We start from the raw sequence: 19,255 nt of genomic DNA on the forward strand, positions 1-19,255 counted from the left end.
TAATCTATATCTGTTTTTTTTCTTTACCCTAGGATACAAATACAGAAATGTGTTTGCACATGCAAATGCTACAACGTGGTTATCTCTGGGAAATGAAATTGAGGTCAAGAAAAACATGGAGGAAAAAAAAATTTACTTTTACTAAGTAGACACACACATATACGTAATTTTTAATCATAGATATATATTAATTTTAAAGTTGAAGGAAAAATAACAAGTAAAAATTAGTCAAAGATTGTTAAGAAATAGAAATAGGCCAACAGGTATGATTAAGAAAATTCAAATTTAAGAATGAACAATGTGAAGGTTTCACTTATATATAGCTGAACATTCTTACCTGACACTTAGCACTACAGTATTTGGCAACTCGGCATTGAGAACAGCGCATCAGCTTTTCCTTCCTGTTTAAAAAATGATAATAATTCCACATTAGGGAATGAATGAGAAACATTCTACATGATTAAGAAAGAAAATATAAATCAACATTGACGCCATTATGTGCTGCCCACTCCGTGTGTATGATCCCTTAAGATTTACATTTTCACATTGATGAACATCTTATTTCACCTTCAATGTGAAATATTTACATAAAAACAACTGTTCTCTTTTAAAATTGTGGTAGAATATACATAACATAAAATTTACCATTTTAACCATTTTAAGTATACAGTTCAATAGCATTTTCACATTGTTGTGCAACTATCACCACCACTAATATTCTTTTTGACATAAATTGAAATAAAACACAGAGATTTCCATTTACATAAAAAACTTCACTTCACAGAGATATTGATCTCTCCATATGAAATTCAAAATCCAGTCCATAAACCAGGTGAAAGTATTCTATAACCTTCAAATAAAAATGTTGTCTTAAATTATCATAGTTTAATTATGAATATACTCCTGAGAAATGATTTTAAAATTCCACTAAATTACTATTAATACTTTAGACATGCTGAATTGAGATGCTTCAAAGTTATCTTCCCCAAATCACTTGAGTAACAAAAAATGCAGAAATTTTTAAAAACTTGAAAAATAATAAATCTGATGGTAAAATTAATAGTCACAAAGAGCAGAGAGGACTGTGGACAGTTTCAAGGTAGTCGAGGGCACTAAAATTCAAACTATAACACTAACATCCATGACAAAACAGAACAACTCTTTCTAAGTACTTCTGATGTGCCAGGCACTATACAAAGTTCTTTATATCTACTACCTCACACAAAACTTGAAGAAGTTCTATAAGGTCAACAGTCTTATTATGCACACTTTAGAGATACTTTAATACATTTGTTTCAAGAGATTAAAAAGTAGATGGAGGAGTACAAGCTGACTAAGGAATCATACCACAAAGTATATGTAGCAGGTAATGCTGAAAAGGTAAGAACAGAATTACATAGAGAATCAGAACTTGAATGCATCAAGTACCTCGCTCAGAAAGGAGAGAAGTAAGGTATGGGGCGCAACACATGAGGAAAGGTTAAAAGACTAAACAAAGGAAAATCAAAACCCCCAAGTATAGAACTCTAGCTGCCAGATATCAACACCCCAGACAACAAACCAAATCCAAGTAATCTGGCCCTAACGCTCTGGTTTTTAACCACCACATTATACTGCTACTCTTAAATAAGAGTAGATAAAAATCAAATCCATCCCAAAGAGCATACAAAGGTGGGATGAAAAGGATATGTCAGAAAAAAGCCTGCGTAACTATACCAATATCAGAAAAGAAGAGACTTTAAAGTTAAACACATTATTAGAGAGAAAAAAGGTCAATACACAATGATAAAAGACTCCACTCACCAAGTATTATGTACCTAGTAATAAATGTACCCAGTATAAAAATATATAAAGTACAAGTAACACATCTATAAGGAAAAAATGACCAATACATAGCAAGTTAATATATATAAGGTTCTTAACGTAGTGCCTGGACTATATTAAGTACCACATAAGAGTTTGCTATTATTATAAAAATACATTATAAACTCTCAGGAATTCATAGATCAAGCAGATAAAGAATAAATAGCTTTATAATTTATTTACACCTGTTATATGAATGTATATTCATGCATTCTTCTCAAGCATGTATTGGCCACATGTGGCCCACATACTAGACCACAAAGCAAATCTCAAAAATCCCAAAGAATCAATATCATATAGAACTGAAGTCCCCAACGCTGGGGCTGAGGCCCAGTCCCAAGTCCATGGCCTGTTAAGAAGTATCACCACCTGAGATTTGCACCACCTCCCCAACACCCACGACACCCCACCTCCCCACCATCAGTCTGTGGAAAAACTGTCTTCCATGAAACTGGTCTCTGGTGCCAAAAAGGTTGGGGACCACTGAATCATTTTCTCCAATCATAAGGGAATTCAATTAGAAATCACTAACTAAAAGAAATCCAGTAAAATTTCATATGCACGGGCCAGGCGCGGTGGCTCATGCCTGTAATCCTAGCACTCTGGGAGGCCGAGGCGGGTGGATTGTTTGAGCTCAGGAGTTCGAAACCAGCCTGAGCAAGAGCGAGACCCCATCTCTACTAAAAATAGAAAGAAATTAATTGGACAACTAAAAATATATAGAAAAAATTAGCCAGGCATGGTGGCGCATGCCTGTAGTCCCAGCTACTCGGGAGGCTGAGGCAGGAGGATCGCTTGAGCCCAGGAGTTTGAGGTTGCTGTGAGCTACGCTGATGCCACAGCACTCTAGCCCAGGCAACAGAGTGAGACTCTGTCTAAAAAAAAAAAAAAAGTGTACAAACATATTTAAAGCGAAGTTGAAAATCATGACTTTGATGTGACTGAAAAGCCTCATGTTTGACTACTATATTGGAGAAGGATAATTAAAACAACCTGCAGCAGCACTGTTGAGCTTTCACAAAAAGTTAAAGGTTCGTAAATCCCTTTCTTAATTACAGGATTTGTGCTTTCTCATCTGTGACCATCTTTCTGAATGTGCTGGTGTACCCCTTCCTTTGTATTCTCCTGAGAGGAAGAAATCCTTTGGTGAGTGGAACAATACCCTCGGTACCATGTGTTGTAAGACTATATATGCCTACTGCTTGGTTTAGGGCCATTGGGAATTATACACACCTGTTAATGGGGAGAAATATGGTCCTCCAATCTGGTCACATTTTGCAGAAGCAAATTATAGGTACCCTTAATCTCTGTTTTGTGCCTCTCCACTTGACCTGCCATTCATAAGCACATGCACATTCCAGACACATGAGGAGAAACTTTTTATCCAACACTTTGAAAGAGTTGACTAGGAAGCTTATGGGAAAATCTGTAAAGAGTAATTACTGTAGATAAAACTCATTCTAAGGTGGTTCTTTCTTAGACCTCATTCATGAAAGTGTACTTATTAAAGTACCAAAATACCTTTGTTTCAAAGTTCACTTCATCTATAGGGTAAAGACATGGTTTGCAACAATGTTGCAAAATTTATCCAAGTTATCTCATTTCATACTCTCAAGAATCCTGAGAGAAAAGAACCATCATTTACTGTACTGATGAGCAAATGGAGGCTAATTTAAAACAAAGAAACTACTGTTACCTACTAATAATGACTTCTATTTAAGAATTGGCCGGGTCACTCCTTTTCTGATATCATTGGAACTTTCAAATCTTCAACAAATCGGCATTCTAGTGGTTCGAAAAAAGCACCAAAACAAGCATAAAGAATGGCCTCTCATTTTCCCTAAATTAACAACACTGACATTTTAAGGATCTAATAACTTTTAAATCTTATAGAGAATATACTTTTCTAAAGCCTTCCCATCCGAACAATTAAAGTTTGACATTCAAGACCATGAACTGTGTTAACGGTGAAAGTGTTAACATAGTCATTTATAAAATAATAGCAGTGAACCTTTATTGGGTATTTATTTTTGCTAGGTACTGCCTAAGCATGTTGCTCACATAAATGTATTTAGTGTTCACAACAATCACATAAGGTATATTTTATTATTATCCCCTTTGTGCAGATGAGCAAATTAAGGCAAACTTACCCATTAACTTGCACAGCTAATTAGAGTCAGAGCCAGAATGTAAATGCAGGTAGCCTGGCTCTACAGCCCATAGTCTTAAAGCCTATATATTATAATACCACCCAGAGAAGGTCAAATAGATTATAAAACTTAGTTTATATTGTCACCTAAGAATGAATTAAAGCTGAGTTTCCAAGCCACTCTCACTTGTCTTTAATCTATGAAACAAAATTTAAGAAGTAATTCACAGAATGGTTGTGAGGATTATATGAGTTAGGATATAAAAAGTGCTTACTATGGCACATAATAAACATATGCTGGCTAATACTATGGCCAGTCTTTTTATTCACTTCTTTCTTCTTAATATAGTTGATATTTTGTGAAATGAAGAAAAGCAAAAAGGGAATGGGTGGATGATCCTGGGAGGTTAACTCAGGTAGGAATCTACGCCTTGGGAAGGATAGTTTTTCCCACACTGCACCTAACCACCATGTCCAGCTAACCTCAAGCTTTCTTCTCTACCTTCCAGGATTCTCACCTACCAACTTCTCACACAAAGTGCTGCAGGTTCCTAACTTCAGACTTTATGCTCTCCTGTGTTTAATTTTTCTTATTTAAATACAAAAACTTGTGGTAGCTCTACTTTGGGTTTTAACTATTTCTTATGGTTGTTTTTGGTTTTTTACTTATTTTTTGCATTAAGTAACATTTTGGTTTACCTACACATATTTTAGCATAAGAAACTTTATTCAATTCCTCTTGCCAAGCAGTGACACTGGTTTCACCAAGGAATAAGATTATAATAGGTATTAAACTCTATTTAATACCTTTGAGTTTGATCCTCAAATTGGACATTTCTCCATCTCCAAGTATAGTATAATATTCACCAGCTTCTCTAATGGAACTTGATACATAGTTGGATATTAATATAAATTAGCTGAATCTCAATCTACTTAAGAAGCTCTAGAACATAACTTCTCAAAAGGCAACAATTTCCCACAGAATCAATATATATGTAACAACATTAAGAGGCAGCTTCTAAGGAAAGTGACTCAGCAATTGAGATTAATTTAACTAAAGTGCTTCATGTAGATAACAATCTAATTTTAAAACACTTGGGAGAAATCAGCCCTAACTCCTTTCCCAGACAAATAGGGATTTTAACCAGTTTGGGGCAAGGGAGGGTTGGACTGGTGTGGTGATCAGGAAGATGGTGAATATTTCTAAAAGAATTTTGAAAAATCTTGTACTCTTCTGACATTTGTAAGTTGTTATCTTAAATTTTTATCATAAATTTAATGGAGGCATGGATATCACTTCCAGTATACTATATATATATTTTAAATATATTATTGTTGCAACCCTGAGAGCTGTAGATTTCACTCATTTACTTAATAAAATATGTCCACCAAACAATCTAATGGCTACGCCTTTCCTCATATCAAATCGATAAATCAAATCAAACTTACTTTCTGTCAGAAAGTTCACTTTTCAATTAAAATAAAAGTGCTAATCTTCCTTTCTTGTAAATCTCCCCTCCATCCTCACCACCATCACAGACCCAGACAAAAATCAAGTTGATTCTAAAAGAGATAAATAAGGTGTGGAGTCCTGCCACGTGTTTGTTACCTGGATGAAACATCTATGATTTTCACCAAAGTGCTCCTTACCTTGCTATTTTCAAATTCTCACCCAGAAGCTAAGAATTCTTAAATGGACCCTTTATTGGGTGAACCAGAGGTTTTTACTCCCTGAGGCAATCAACTCTTTTGAGAGTCATGCTGGATGAGAAGCACGACTGGCTGTCTTTGTCAAGTGGGAGAAAAGCAATTTGTGAATGGAGAGGTAGGAAAGAAGACTCCGCCTCCTGCCACAGGGGCTCTCAGGCAACCATATTAGGAATGAGTAAATACAGACATTGAGCATCCAAATACCAATAAAACTATTTTTGAAAAATGCAAAATTCCTGGAAAGTCTCCATGAACTCCCAAATATTTGTATTATGTATGCGCCACTTTTAAGATAACTAATCTATAAAACAGTTCCAGAGAACTTAAAAGCCTGGCACACAAAATGCAGAAGCTGTCAATCATAACGTTCTAAACACAGAAGCCAAATCAAGATACAAGACAATGCGGCAAAAACTTTAGGATATGTAAGTTCACCATAGGGGTGCAGAGCTTGTATTCTGGAATCAAAAAGTCTGAGGTCTGGATTTCGTCTTTACAACTTACTAACCACATGATTTTGAATAAATTTCTCTATCTCCTTAGGGCTTAGTTTCCTCATTTTTAAAACAGGAGTGGTAGTGACAATGATGCTAGTGCTGCTGGTGATGTTATAAATACCTGTACTTCACTGAATTGTTGTGAGGGTTAGATGAAAAAACATAAGGCACTTGGCACAAAACCTAGCATGTAGTAAACATGTAATAAATGCTAACAGAGTAGGAAGGTTCACAACATTAGGAAGGGGGATTTACCCTAAGGGTAAACCACGGCCCATTTTTGCCAGCAGTTAAGGCTATGAGCAAGAAGAGGGTTGTGAGGAGCACAAAGAGACGACAAAATGGAGACACATTATTACCAATTACAAGCCTGTCCTAAGTCCCTAAAATTGCCTCCCATGAATGTAACCTCAATCAGAGTACAGTTTAGGGCAGAATATGAGAAATATCCCCTTTTTACTACTGACCCAAGGGATAAACAGCACTAATAAAATTCTGCTATTTTTTTAAGCCCACTCTCAAATCTTTATCTCAATTTCAATTGTGTTTAAGGTGCTCAGAGTCTAATAGCATACAACACAGTTAACAACAAAGAAAACAGACTCAAGAGGAGGGCTGAGTTAGAAAATCCAACAGCTGTTACCACATCGGTTTTTGCAAACCAACAGATTAGAAATTTAATTTGTGCAACAATGGAGGGGACTTCCAGCCATTTGTCTGAGAGAGCTTAGTATAGATAAGAACCTAATTTGCCTGAATGACCTAGATTTAATTCTACAAACATTCTCACTTCTGAAAGGGGCCTAGAGCTTTGCCTTTGAGTGGACACCCCAAAAAAAAGAAAAAAAAACCCTGGAAATAAAGAAATTAATAAACTCATAAAAAGTAATTTTACTAGCCATCTTAAGACTGAAAACTATATGAATGCGTCACCAAAGAATTTCCCACAGATCAAGTTCATTCAAAATTACAAGCAGTTAATTCCATTTCATACTTACTTTACTAGAACTGGTTGTTTTTTAATCTCTATCTTCCCATATACTAAGGTAAGTCAGAAGACCCAGTATGTAAATATAATATATCAACTGCTTCTAAAAATAAAGACCAAATAATGAAATAGTGAAAGGATACTGCATTGTCTCCCAGTGCTTTTGTGGAAGCAGAGTCCAAAATCATGGCTCATTTTACTACTGGCCAAACTGTGAAACACAATGTATCACTACATGTTAGCAAATAGCAAGTAAGCAGAGAATCAAGGCATCACATTGCTACATACATAAAATAATGTTACCTCATTTGTCCTAAAGACAACTCCAGAAAAAATTCTACTTATCTAGTAAGAAAAGGTGTGACAATTTACTATATATAAACAACATAATCTTTCAAAGAATGTTAAAAATCAAAGGCTACATTATTCAATAAAGTCTGTGATCTGGAAAGAAAATGTACTAATCTTTAGTATAATAAATGGAACCTTCACATTGGAGACACTAGAGGTGCTGTTTTGGTAACACCCAATCAAGGCAGCTCTTTGACCTTGCAACAGGATCTCTATGAGAAGTTTTATTTCTAAAAATTCAAATAAAACTTATCTACGATTTAGATTGGTACCATATGGGAATAAATTTTATGAACTTCTGTAAATTGAGACATCTGATGACATCGTACTATTAAAAGGAGTTTTCTATTACTGCAGTAACATGGTAATTCAGAAATGGCACCCTAGTTAATTTCAACATATCATAACTTAGAGTAAGTTTTATATTTTAAGCTATATAGCTTTCAAGAAGCAATACCAAATCCTATAAATGAAGATTTTATTAAAATAGTAAATGTATTATCATTATAACATTTCCTTTGGAAACTAGTTTTAATTCTATGGTAATCTGTAATGTTTTGCCTTTTTCTGGGAAATTGGGAGGTGATTAACAAATAAGAGTATGTCACTACACTTTTTTGGCCCCATTAACTTTCCTAATGTTGAGAAATAAAATGTACTATGAGAAAAGAATACTTATAAAATCAATACTTAATACAAATAATTGACCGCTTCGAGACAGAAAAATTAATTCTTGGCTATAAAATTCAGAGGAAAATTTCAAGCTTATGACAAGATGAAAATACTAAGAAATATTTGATATTTGAAAACAAAACTTCCAGAAGTTTCTCTCATAAATATGAGAGAGAGACAGAGACAGGGACACTGACGCACAGGCCACACACCTGCAGTTGTTTTACCTGTCTTTTAAGATTGATCCTCTCAATACATTGGCTGATTGTCTTTCCAATATTTCTTTTTTCAGCCTTCTAGGCTACAGAAGTACCCACATAAGCAGAGCTAGCAGGACACACACACATCATAAATCACAGTGGACACCTAAGCTCCACGCTTAGTCAATTCTTCATTCAACACCTTTTCCCAGTTAGAGGCAGCCTCATTCCCTCTGGGGAATTAATTGCCATGTAATCATCACTTGGATTATTGAGCTCTACTGTTTTACTTTCAGCTTGTAAGAGGATTGTTTTCCTCCCATTTTTTCAAATAGAAAAGGTGAGGAGAAAAAATACAATAATCACTAATATATACTCCCCCTAGATTCACCAATTGCTAATCAATTTTCCATGTCTGCTTCATCTCTCTACATATACATATGTTTCTGTTCTTGTGCTAATCCATTTGAAAATTCCAGACATCATAACACATCCCTAAAAAATTCAGCATGTGATTCCTAAGTATAATATAATCTCTTACATGATCACAACACATACTATTATATAATAAGCAGTCTATGTTCAGATTTCTCAAACTGGTGAAAGAATGCTTTTTCTAACTTTCCCCTTCAACCTGAATCCAACCTAAGTTCACATATCACAATTAGTAATTATGTCTTTCTAGTCTCCTTTTGTCTAGAGAACAGTCACATACACACACACTCTTTTATTTTTTATGACCATGACTTTCTTGAAGTTCAGTACAGGCTTGATTAGATTCAAGTTAAACATTTTTGTGAGAATACTTCATGGTTGATGCATACTCCACATTGTATCACAGCAGAGGTGGAGAAAGTCAGAATCATTTGATTAAGTGGTGGCCACTGGCTCACTCCATTGCACAGGTAATGTTTCCCATGCATATATCCCATGCATATATCCTGCTCCCCAACATTTCACCAATATTCTGCATCTATTCATGATCCTTGCCTGAATCTATCATTACACTGAGGATTACAAAATGGTAATTTTCTATCATTCATCTATATTTATTAGAAAACAGTCTTCTATAAGGTAGAACTTTGTTTTTTGTTTTTCTCTCCTCCCCCCAACCCCCCCATGCCCTGTCACACTACCCCTTTTGAGCACACTATTGTTTTAATTGATTGGATTTTATTCATATAACATAAAATTCACCTGAACATGGGATTTCAGGCAGATTGGCCTGGATTCCAATCCTGCATCTGTAACTTCCTGTACCTACCAGAGCAAGTTGCCAACCTGAACTTCACTTACCTAGAAAATGGGGAAATAGTCTAACTTGAGTTGTAGTTATTAGGTTCCTTGATAAAAAGCAGTGGTTCTCTACTTCAGCAATCATCAGAGTCATTTAACAAGCCATAAGGCTGGTTAAAACATCAATTGCTGAGCCCCACTTACAGAGTTTCTGATTCAGTAGGTCTGGGGTGGGGCCTGACAATGTGTATGGGTAACAAGTTACACATGATGCTGAAGCTGCTGTTCCTGAGACCACACTCTGAGAACCAATGCACAGAAATTGGGATAAAACAGATGTTCAATGGCTGCTTCTCTTTCCTCTACTCTTCCCTTTCCAAAAGTCAACTGTCACTATCCTATGAAAACAGAACTTTGAATATATATTATGCGATCAATCTTTTAGCAAGGAATACCCAACACATCTATTAATACTGTGAGAAACTGACTACACAAACGGTCAACTGCCAGGCCATACATAAAAATATAACTATGACCCACAACCTGCAGCTACAAGCCCACGCAGCCCACCTATTATATACAGTAACCAGTCCAGGAAGTCAAACAATAACCCCTGCAAGAATTAGCACAAAGCTGGGCATGATGGCCTCACCCTGTAGTCCCAGCTACTCAGGAAGCGGAGGTGGGAGGATTACTTGAGGCCAGGAGTTCAATGCTGTGATCTCATCTGTGAATAGCCACTCTACTCCAGCCTGAGCAACACAACAAGACTCCATCTCTTTAAAAAAAAAAAAAAAAAAAAATCAGCACAAAATAGCCAGGATTTGATTAATAACTGACAGTTTCCTAATTTTTTGCTCTAGCTTCCAATTTAGGACCAACCAGAGAAAGTCAAAAATGTACCCTTAAGAAATCACATAAGATACCACGCTTTTAGTTGGCCCGACTACAGCTTTCCCACAGGAACAGCCTCCATTAAGGCTTACCTGAAGCCTTCCCTTTTTTCCACTATAAAGTTCTCTCACTCATCTGTCTTCCTTTGAATCTCTACCAAATGCAAGTGATGGTGGCTGACTCCTTTGCTATATATAGCAAGCTCTGCATAAGGAGCCATTAGTTAGTTGTTCTCATCTGGATGGTCTTCACTTATTTCCAAAACTAGGATAAAATAAGCCAAAACCCCCATTTTATTTCATGGTGTTTTTGCTCTGTAACATAAAATTTCTTCTTCCAAGAAGCATGGTTCAGGGAGCTGGGGGGCAGAGACCTATTTGGAAACCAGAGAGACCTGGGTTTCAAAATCTGACTTCTCTAGCTATGACTTTATGCAAGTACTATAATCTCCTTGAACATCAGTGTCCTCAATGAAGGCAGCACTAACCACTTGCTGCTTAGGGCTGCCCTAAAAGAGATGATGAACACAAAGGAGGACAGTGCCTGGCAAGGAGTAAGTGCTCAATAAAGTTAGTTGCTTTCACGGGGCTATGTTTTCCAGCTCTGAAACATTTAATCCTGTGATTCAATAACCTGTTGCTATTCGGTTTGGAAATTATTTTTTTGTTTGTTTGGGGTTTTGTTTTGTTTTGAGACAGAGTCTCACTCTGTTGCCCAGGCTAGAGTGCCGTGGCATCAGCCTAGCTCACAGCAACCTCAAACTCCTGGGCTCAAGAGATCCTCCTACCTCAACCTCCCGAGTAGCTGGGACTACAGGCATGCGCCACCATGCCCAGCTAATTTATATATATATATATTTTTTTTTAGTTGTCCAGCTTATTTCTTTCTATTTTTTTAGTAGAGACAGGGGTCTCACTCTTGCTCAGGCTGGTCTCGAACTCCTGAGCTCAAACGATCCACCCCCCTTGGCCTCCCAGAGTGCTAGGATCACAGGTGTGAGCCACCATGCCCAGTCTGTTTTGTTTGTTTTTAAGTTATGTTATTAGTAGTATAGAGCCAAGTACTTCATCTTGGAAAGTAAAGGATGGGTATTCTAGCATGGGTCACTACAGTGACAGAAAATGACCAAAACCAGTTCACGTAAAATGTCATGGACAGAACTAAAGTATATCCAGGGCTCCCAAAGGCTGAATTTCAACTGATAAATAACTCAAGAAACCGGGCTACTGTCTCAGGAAATGCTTGGTTTGATTATCTCCATTCTTCTCTCAACTTGCTGCTTCTGCTTACTCAGCCTGCAGGCCTTAAAAATAACCACCCCAAGATGGTAATGATCTAGAACTTGATAGGGATTTTGCTTACACAAGTATGTGCATTTGTCAAAACTTATCAAATGGTACACTTAAGACACATGCATTTCACTACACTTAATTAATCTCTTTTCATGTCTGTCTCCCTCATTAAATTGTGACATCACAAGGATAAAAAGCTGACAAATACGTTGACATACTCAACACTGAATCCTCAACACTAGCACAATGCCTAGCATGTAGCTGCATCTCAATAATGCTTCATTATTAAACAAAGGAAGACAAACTTAAGAATTTGAAAAATTATACTTATTGGGATTTATTCTAAAAGATGTATTAAAAGTTCTTTTAATTAATGATTGCATTCTAGTGAATTAATATAAACAAATTTAAATTTTACTCATTATAAAGAGAACTATATTTATAAGCAAACAATTAGTGACTTAATTATAGTACAGACTGTTCAGTGTACATGACTCTACCACCACCTAGTGTAAATAAATGTATATTACCACATTTGGAAATTCGCAAAAGAAGACAATTTCCAAATGGGTTGATGGGCCATGAGCAAACATATTTCAACCACAAATATTCAGCAGGTTCCTGTTGGGTTCTGGAAATTATGCCAGGAGACATAGCCCTTGTCTGTTTTGATCACTGCTATAACCCCAGGGTCCCAAGAGAGTGACAAAGCACTTTGTTGGCTTTCAGAAATATTTGTTAACTGACAAAATTCTGAGATTAAAAAGAGATTGAGATATTTTCAAGAAAGACATTCAGCCATTCAAAATAAACAGAATTTTATCCAGACAATGGAACATTATTCAGCACTAAAAATAAATGAGCTATCAAGCCATGAAAAGACATGGAAGAACCCCTCAATGAATATTATTAAGTGATAGAAGTCAATCTGCAAAGGCTACATACTGTATGATTCCAACTATATGACATTTTGGAAAAGGCAAAACTATGGATACAAAAGGTTAACCGCTTGCCAGGGGTTTGAGGGAGGGTAGGATGAATAAGCAGAGCACAGAGGCTTTAGGGGGCAGCGAAACTACTTTGTATGATACTATAAAGGTAGATATATGTCACTATGCATTTGTCTAAACCCATAGAATATACAATACCAAGAGTGAACTTAGTGTAAACTACAGACTTTGGGGGATAATGATGTTACTGCAGGTTCATTGATTACAATAAATGTACTGCTCTGGTGGGGGAATGTCAGTGGTGGAGGAGGCTGTGCACATGTGGAGGCAGGGGGGTATGTGGGAACTCTCTGTACTTTGTGTTCAATTTTACTGTATGCCTGAAACTGCCCTAAAAAAATAATATATTTTTTTAAAAATCAATAGAATTTTTTACTCTAGATATCAAATAAGCGAAACCTAAATCCAAGGGAGACATCAAAAGTATGATACTAGTTTTAAAATGCCTAATGCTCAATAAATGTTATTTCTTCACCTTCACAGTACAATCCCAACCCCTTACCCCCAAGTAGTTGCCATAAGCAGCTGTAAACAAGCCACTGTTTCTTCATCTATAAAACTAAGACAACTGAACTGAACTAAATCTCTCAGTTCCTGTCCTAATTTAACAGTCTTTGAAATTTTAAAAGAATAGATTATATAATTTAAACTTGTGTAGGATGTAGAAAAAGGAGGAAAGTTGTCAAATATTTACAGCATCACAGGAATACCAAAACCTGACAAAAAATTGAAAATTACTATCAAATCTCACTTATGAATAGTAACGCAAAAGCTTTAAAAGTAATACTAATGCGAACTCAGAAGTACACTAAATGGAAGATAAGCTACAAGCACAAAGTGTTTATTCCAGTGATGCAAAGATAGTTCAATATTATCTAAAATCTACTTACATAATCTAACCATATAAACAGGTCAAAAAAGAAAAATTAATGACCCTGTCAGTAGATACCAAAAAGGCAGGAAAAAATTTTAAAACCATTCCTGATTTTAACCCTTAGCAAAGTAACAATAGATAACTATTTCCTTAATCTAAATGAAAAATATAAAAATTCCAATCAGTCCATACTTTCCAATGTTTTATTGGAAACATTACTGAACCACTAAAACATTGAAACATACAAGCACTTCTATTAAAGTCTGGAAGAAATAAAGAAAGTCTATCTTCATTTTTTAATATTGATCTAGAAGTACTGTACTAAGGAAAAAAGATGTTATATTTTTTATGTAACACACTTTTATCGTGTTTATTACTTATGTGTCAGACACTGCCCTAAACACTTTACCAATATTGAATCATTTAATTCATATAATCTTCATAATCCTATGAGGCAGTGCTATTATTATCCCATTTTACAGAGGAAGAGATTGAGGAACAGAGAACATAAGTAACTTCCCCAAAGCACATAGCGAGCAAGTTAGGAAAGACAGGCTTAAAACTCCAGCAACAGTGGTTCCAGAGCCCATGCTTTTCCCCATTATGCTACCTGAAACTCTATACAGAAACTCTGGACAGGAAGAGGCAAAAGTAGCTATATATGCAGATGATATGATTCTATTTACAAAACTCAGGGGGGAAAAAAGCTGGAACACTGTTAGAAGTGAGAATTTCAGTACAGTAGTTGATTACAAAATAATGTAAAAAGTCAATAGTGTTTCTATATATAAAAAAAACTTAGAAGAAATGTTTAAAAAAAAGATGGCACTTACACTGACCAAAAAAGGTAAAATAAATGGAAATAAAAAGAAATAGTTCCTATTTGAATAAAAATTTACAACTCTGCTGGTTTATCAGTGAACATGAACTCCAAATTTACGAGAAGTCAGGTATTCAAAAGGTGTGGACTGACTCAAAGGGCTCCTCAGGCACCTAAGTAAATTGGCAGAGTAGGAAGCAAACTAACACTAAAAAGGCCCACACTTTTGCCACCTACCTGGATCAGGTGATCACAATACATATGAGTTTTGTCAGCTAACCCAATTATGCCCAATCTCTTAGGCCAACGCTTAACAAATTTATTCTCTTGTGTTACCAGCCCAAGAGCATGCACATGATACAGGAAAGCTTTTCTGCAAAGTATTAGTAAATCTCTACTGTGCTCATACCGCAGTCACCATTTTAACTACTACATAAGCATCAAAGTCACGTGGGGAACTGATGGAACAATTGGATCATCTAATTGGCTCCAATTCCAGTTAAAGGCCTGGACTAAGGTTGCACAGTTAATGCCTAAAGACAGCTCCTTCAAAGACCAGCTGAGTCAGATTAGGTCACATGTGAAGAAATTGTTCACATTGCAAAAAGAGAAATCCTGAATAAATAAACACAAAAATGCCCCCTAAAAGGTAAGGATTATTCAACTATGAAATGAGTTAACAAGGGAAACTGGGATTCTCTCTAGGAAATATTTTTATGAGACAGATATGCATCCATAAAGAAGCTGCTATGCATTGAGATGAGGGAAAAAGCTTTTAACTGTCAGTTAGCCCCATAACTAATCAGTCAGTCAAGTAACCAGTCAACCATTATTTATGGAGTTCCTACTATGTGTAAAATTCTGCAGCAGTTAAAATGAAATGTAAGATATGGTTCCATCAAGAGAAATATTTATTATACGCTTGGGGAAACAAACACATTAAGAGAACAAAACAACACATGAAAAGAAATGAATAGGGCAAACTAATAATGGGAGAATTTCTCTAATTTTTCATCTAGATTTTAGGAATAAAAATCTAAGAAGCAATCAATCCGAGCAGAATTTTATTTCCTCCAACTTTCAGAAACTGAAAGGATTTGGAGGCTTTTGAAATGTACACAAGTAAATAATCTATAGCAATGGTAATAAATGATGAGAAATTATTAAAAACATACTAAAACCTCAAAGAAATCTCAGTAATGTTTATTCTCCTACTTCATTAAATCATATTCACTAATTAATTTAACCAACCATAACTCATTTAACAAGCCACTGAACTAGGCTCTTGCTGAATGAGCCAAACGAAACAGATAAAAGTACTCGATTCTTACATAGAACAGGACTGAATGCAAGCTCTTAATGGCAGCTCTTTAACAATGAAAGAACTGGTACTGAAATTAAGTTAGTGACTGAAAATAAGCACATGTAGCTGTGCAGTCACCTCTACTTATGGTGCTGTGATAAAAGTCACATATGGGGTTAAATAAATGTCCTACCATCCCTAAGATAACCCACTCTACAAGAAATTTATAACTGGGGTAATGTTTCACATTAATGCAACAAATATTTGCTGAGTAATGATACTGTGCTCAGTGCCTGAAATGCAAAATTTAATAAGACATGGACACAGTTGTTTGCTTGTTTTTTAAATAAAGTCAAGCCAAGTTCCTGATCTGAAAGAAATCATGTTACAGAGGACTTCTCTCTTTTTAAGAAGAGGAAAAGTATACCTTTAAAAGTAAGGTTCCTTGAAACAGTCCAATATTTTTCCAATCATTAACAACATAACTAAGACGCTAGAGAGCTGGAAAACCAACACACTTTACTTGTAAGGATTCAATGTAATATGAATTGGAAATAAAAATTAAATATCTCTAAAACTATCATGCTGTACTGGTTGAATGTACATCAAGAAAATTTATTTACAATCCTACAATGAGAAATTTTATTTATACAAGTTCTATTACACAAAGCAAGATATAACCAGCTAATATTTCACTGTGATATTATCAAATGTTAAGAGGTTTCCAAGTAAGAAATGTGCTCTATTAAAAGCTTTAGGGACAGTGAGCCTCTAAATGCTATAGAAAAGGCAGATACTATAGAACAGGCAGATAATGCCTTGAGGCAAAAATGCTAGGAAGTGATAGAATGCTTTCTTTACAATTTGCAGCTAGGTTATTACCCATGTTAAATTGATAACCATTCATTAACTTTGAGAGCAATAGACAACTGGCAGGCTATTTCATGCCTCAAAGAATTTATGGCAAAAATGGCAGGTGACTTTGAATTCAGAAAATAAAATGGATTTTTGGAAACTGTTACTTTCATGAATTCTTTTAAATAAACTTGGAAGCAGAGATAGGTATTTGCTATTGATAAGAATTAAAGGTCATGATTTCCTACCATCAATAATAATAGGATTAATGGTTATCAGTTGCATCAGTCTGTCAATAACAATAGATACACACATTTAAGGTATATCCTGATACCTGATATCCACTCTAGGTCACAAGAGGGAAAAACTATGCAAAATATACATTAATAATCTAAATTAAAACAGAGTGCAATAATAGTTAGGAATTATGTTTGCAGGTTCTCCTTTGCTAGCCACCACCTTGCTACCTACCACAATGCTGGTGTTCCCTAAGGATTTTGTCTCTGGTTCTATTTTTTTCTCATTCTCTCTGTTCCCAAACTAATCTATATCCAAGGCTTCAGCTATCAGTTATACTCCACTTTCTCCAGAAAAACCACTCTGCTGAATTACAGTGATTATGAACCCTGGCTGCACATTAGCATTACCTCAGTCAATTTTAAGACATATCAAGCTGGATCCCCATCTCAAATAAATTAAATCAGAATCTCTATGAATAGGGCTCAGGCATGATTTTGTTGTTGCCTAGTTTCCCTAATGGGCAGTCAAGATCAAGACCTACTGCTCTTCTAGATCCATCACTTCAGGCATCTCCTGGTTCACTCCACCTAACTATCCCACAGGTACCTCAAACTTTTCTCCTATGTGACATACCTACTCATCCACCAAGACCAAGCTAAAACATTTTCTCCCCTGCCCTAGCTGACCCAAGGAGCATTAGGGAGTCCTTCCTCCTAGCTTCCACAGTATTCTGTCCATGCCTACATTAAAGCATTTATCACCACTTATTGTAACTGATACCTTCCCCAGAAGACTGTTTCTTTCTTGTTTTCTGTTTGCTTTAGCATCCAAAGAACCCACAAATGAGTGGCACCAGAGGGTGAGTGTCACCCATTTATGGCAAAAAGACAAAAAAAAAAACAAATATCTGCAGTTAGGTCCAAGGAGTAATTGCAAGATTAGAAAACTGGAGACAGAGCTAAAGGATGATTAAGCAGGTAGACACAAGATCAGAGTCATGATGGAGGACACAGGGTGATGGGGATGGTATACCCAGGGCTCAGCGTTATTAACTTCTGCCCCAGTACACTGAATGAAGCAGACTATTGTAAATCTGGCTCTGTGTTGGAGCAAACAGTACTGAAAAGTCTACCTCCCTAAAATATATCAAATATAAATTCTCCTTTTCACCCTCACTGCTACAGCCTTAGATGAAGCCTTCATCATCTCTTGCATAAACTTTTAAAACAGTATTTAACAGCATCTTAATCATATCCATACTAACCATCTCTTGCTACTTCAGGCTAACACTGACCACAGAGTTACCTTTCAAAAGAACAAATCTTCTCCCATTACTCCTCCATTGGAAACTCTCAGGTAGCTCTTAGAGAATAAAGTCCAAATTCTCTACCATGGTCTAAGCAGCTTTCTCAACCTGGCTCTAACCAATACCTTCAGCTATTCTCCCATGTAATCAATACTACATTCACATTCACACTCAAATGTACTCCATCAATTGACAACTTAGTTCTTGTATGCAAGCTGTTCTTCCAGCAAAACTACCCAATCCATTGCCTACCTATTATCCAAACTTTACAAATCCTGCAGAAATTAGCTCAAAATGTTACCTCTTCAGTGAGGCTGTCAGTAACTGTACCAGATGGACACTCCCATTCATTTACTGATTCTTTCCAAAAGTTTTTCTGGGGGCCCTACTATGTGGCAGGCACTGGTATAAATATTCTTATAGCATTTTGTTCAAACTTGAGTTATGACAATGATAATGCTATCTTAAAAACATCTGTGGGCAGGGCACAGTGGCTCAGACCTATAATCCCAACACTTTGGGAGGGTAAGGCAGGAGGATCACTTGAGGCCAGGAGTCTGAGACCAGCCTGGGCAACATGACAAGACCTCATCTCTACAAAAATATTCTTAAAAACTTAGCCAGGCATGGTGGCCCATACGTGTAGTCCCAGCTACTAGGGAGGCTGAGGCAGGAGGATCATTTGAACCTAGGAGTTTGAGGTTGCAGTGAGCTATGACTGTGCCACTGTACTCTAGTTTGGAGTACAAGACCCTGTCTCAAGAACAAACAAGCAAAAAACATCTGTGATTTTATTGCTTCCATCAGTCTATGTACTTCCTGAAGACAGGAACCATTATTTTCTGGTCCAGCTCTCTTGTTTTTCTGGCTTGGGTCCCAGAGGGGGCCAGGATGCAATGCCGTGCCTAGTAAAGACTCCCCTGATGGCAATTCACAGCTATGGGCACCATAGGTCAGGCTATAAGAACTGATATTAGAATAAAAAACTGAGCCTA

General features: G+C 36.3%; 1 protein-coding gene across 1 annotated transcript in view; it reads right to left on the minus strand.

Moving 5' to 3' along the window:
* SMYD3 (SET and MYND domain containing 3) overlaps positions 1 to 19,255 on the minus strand; it is a 583,727-nt gene that overhangs the window by 512,460 nt on the left and 52,012 nt on the right. Inside the window, exon 2 of the mRNA XM_012644393.1 lies at positions 338 to 401. Coding sequence (XP_012499847.1) covers positions 338 to 401 — 64 coding nt within the window. The remainder of the gene's footprint in view (positions 1 to 337; positions 402 to 19,255) is intronic.

The sequence above is a fragment of the Propithecus coquereli genome, unplaced genomic scaffold, assembly GCF_000956105.1.
Source record: "Propithecus coquereli isolate 6110/MARCELLA unplaced genomic scaffold, Pcoq_1.0 Scaffold210, whole genome shotgun sequence".
In the NCBI taxonomy this organism is placed as follows: Eukaryota; Metazoa; Chordata; class Mammalia; order Primates; family Indriidae; genus Propithecus; species Propithecus coquereli.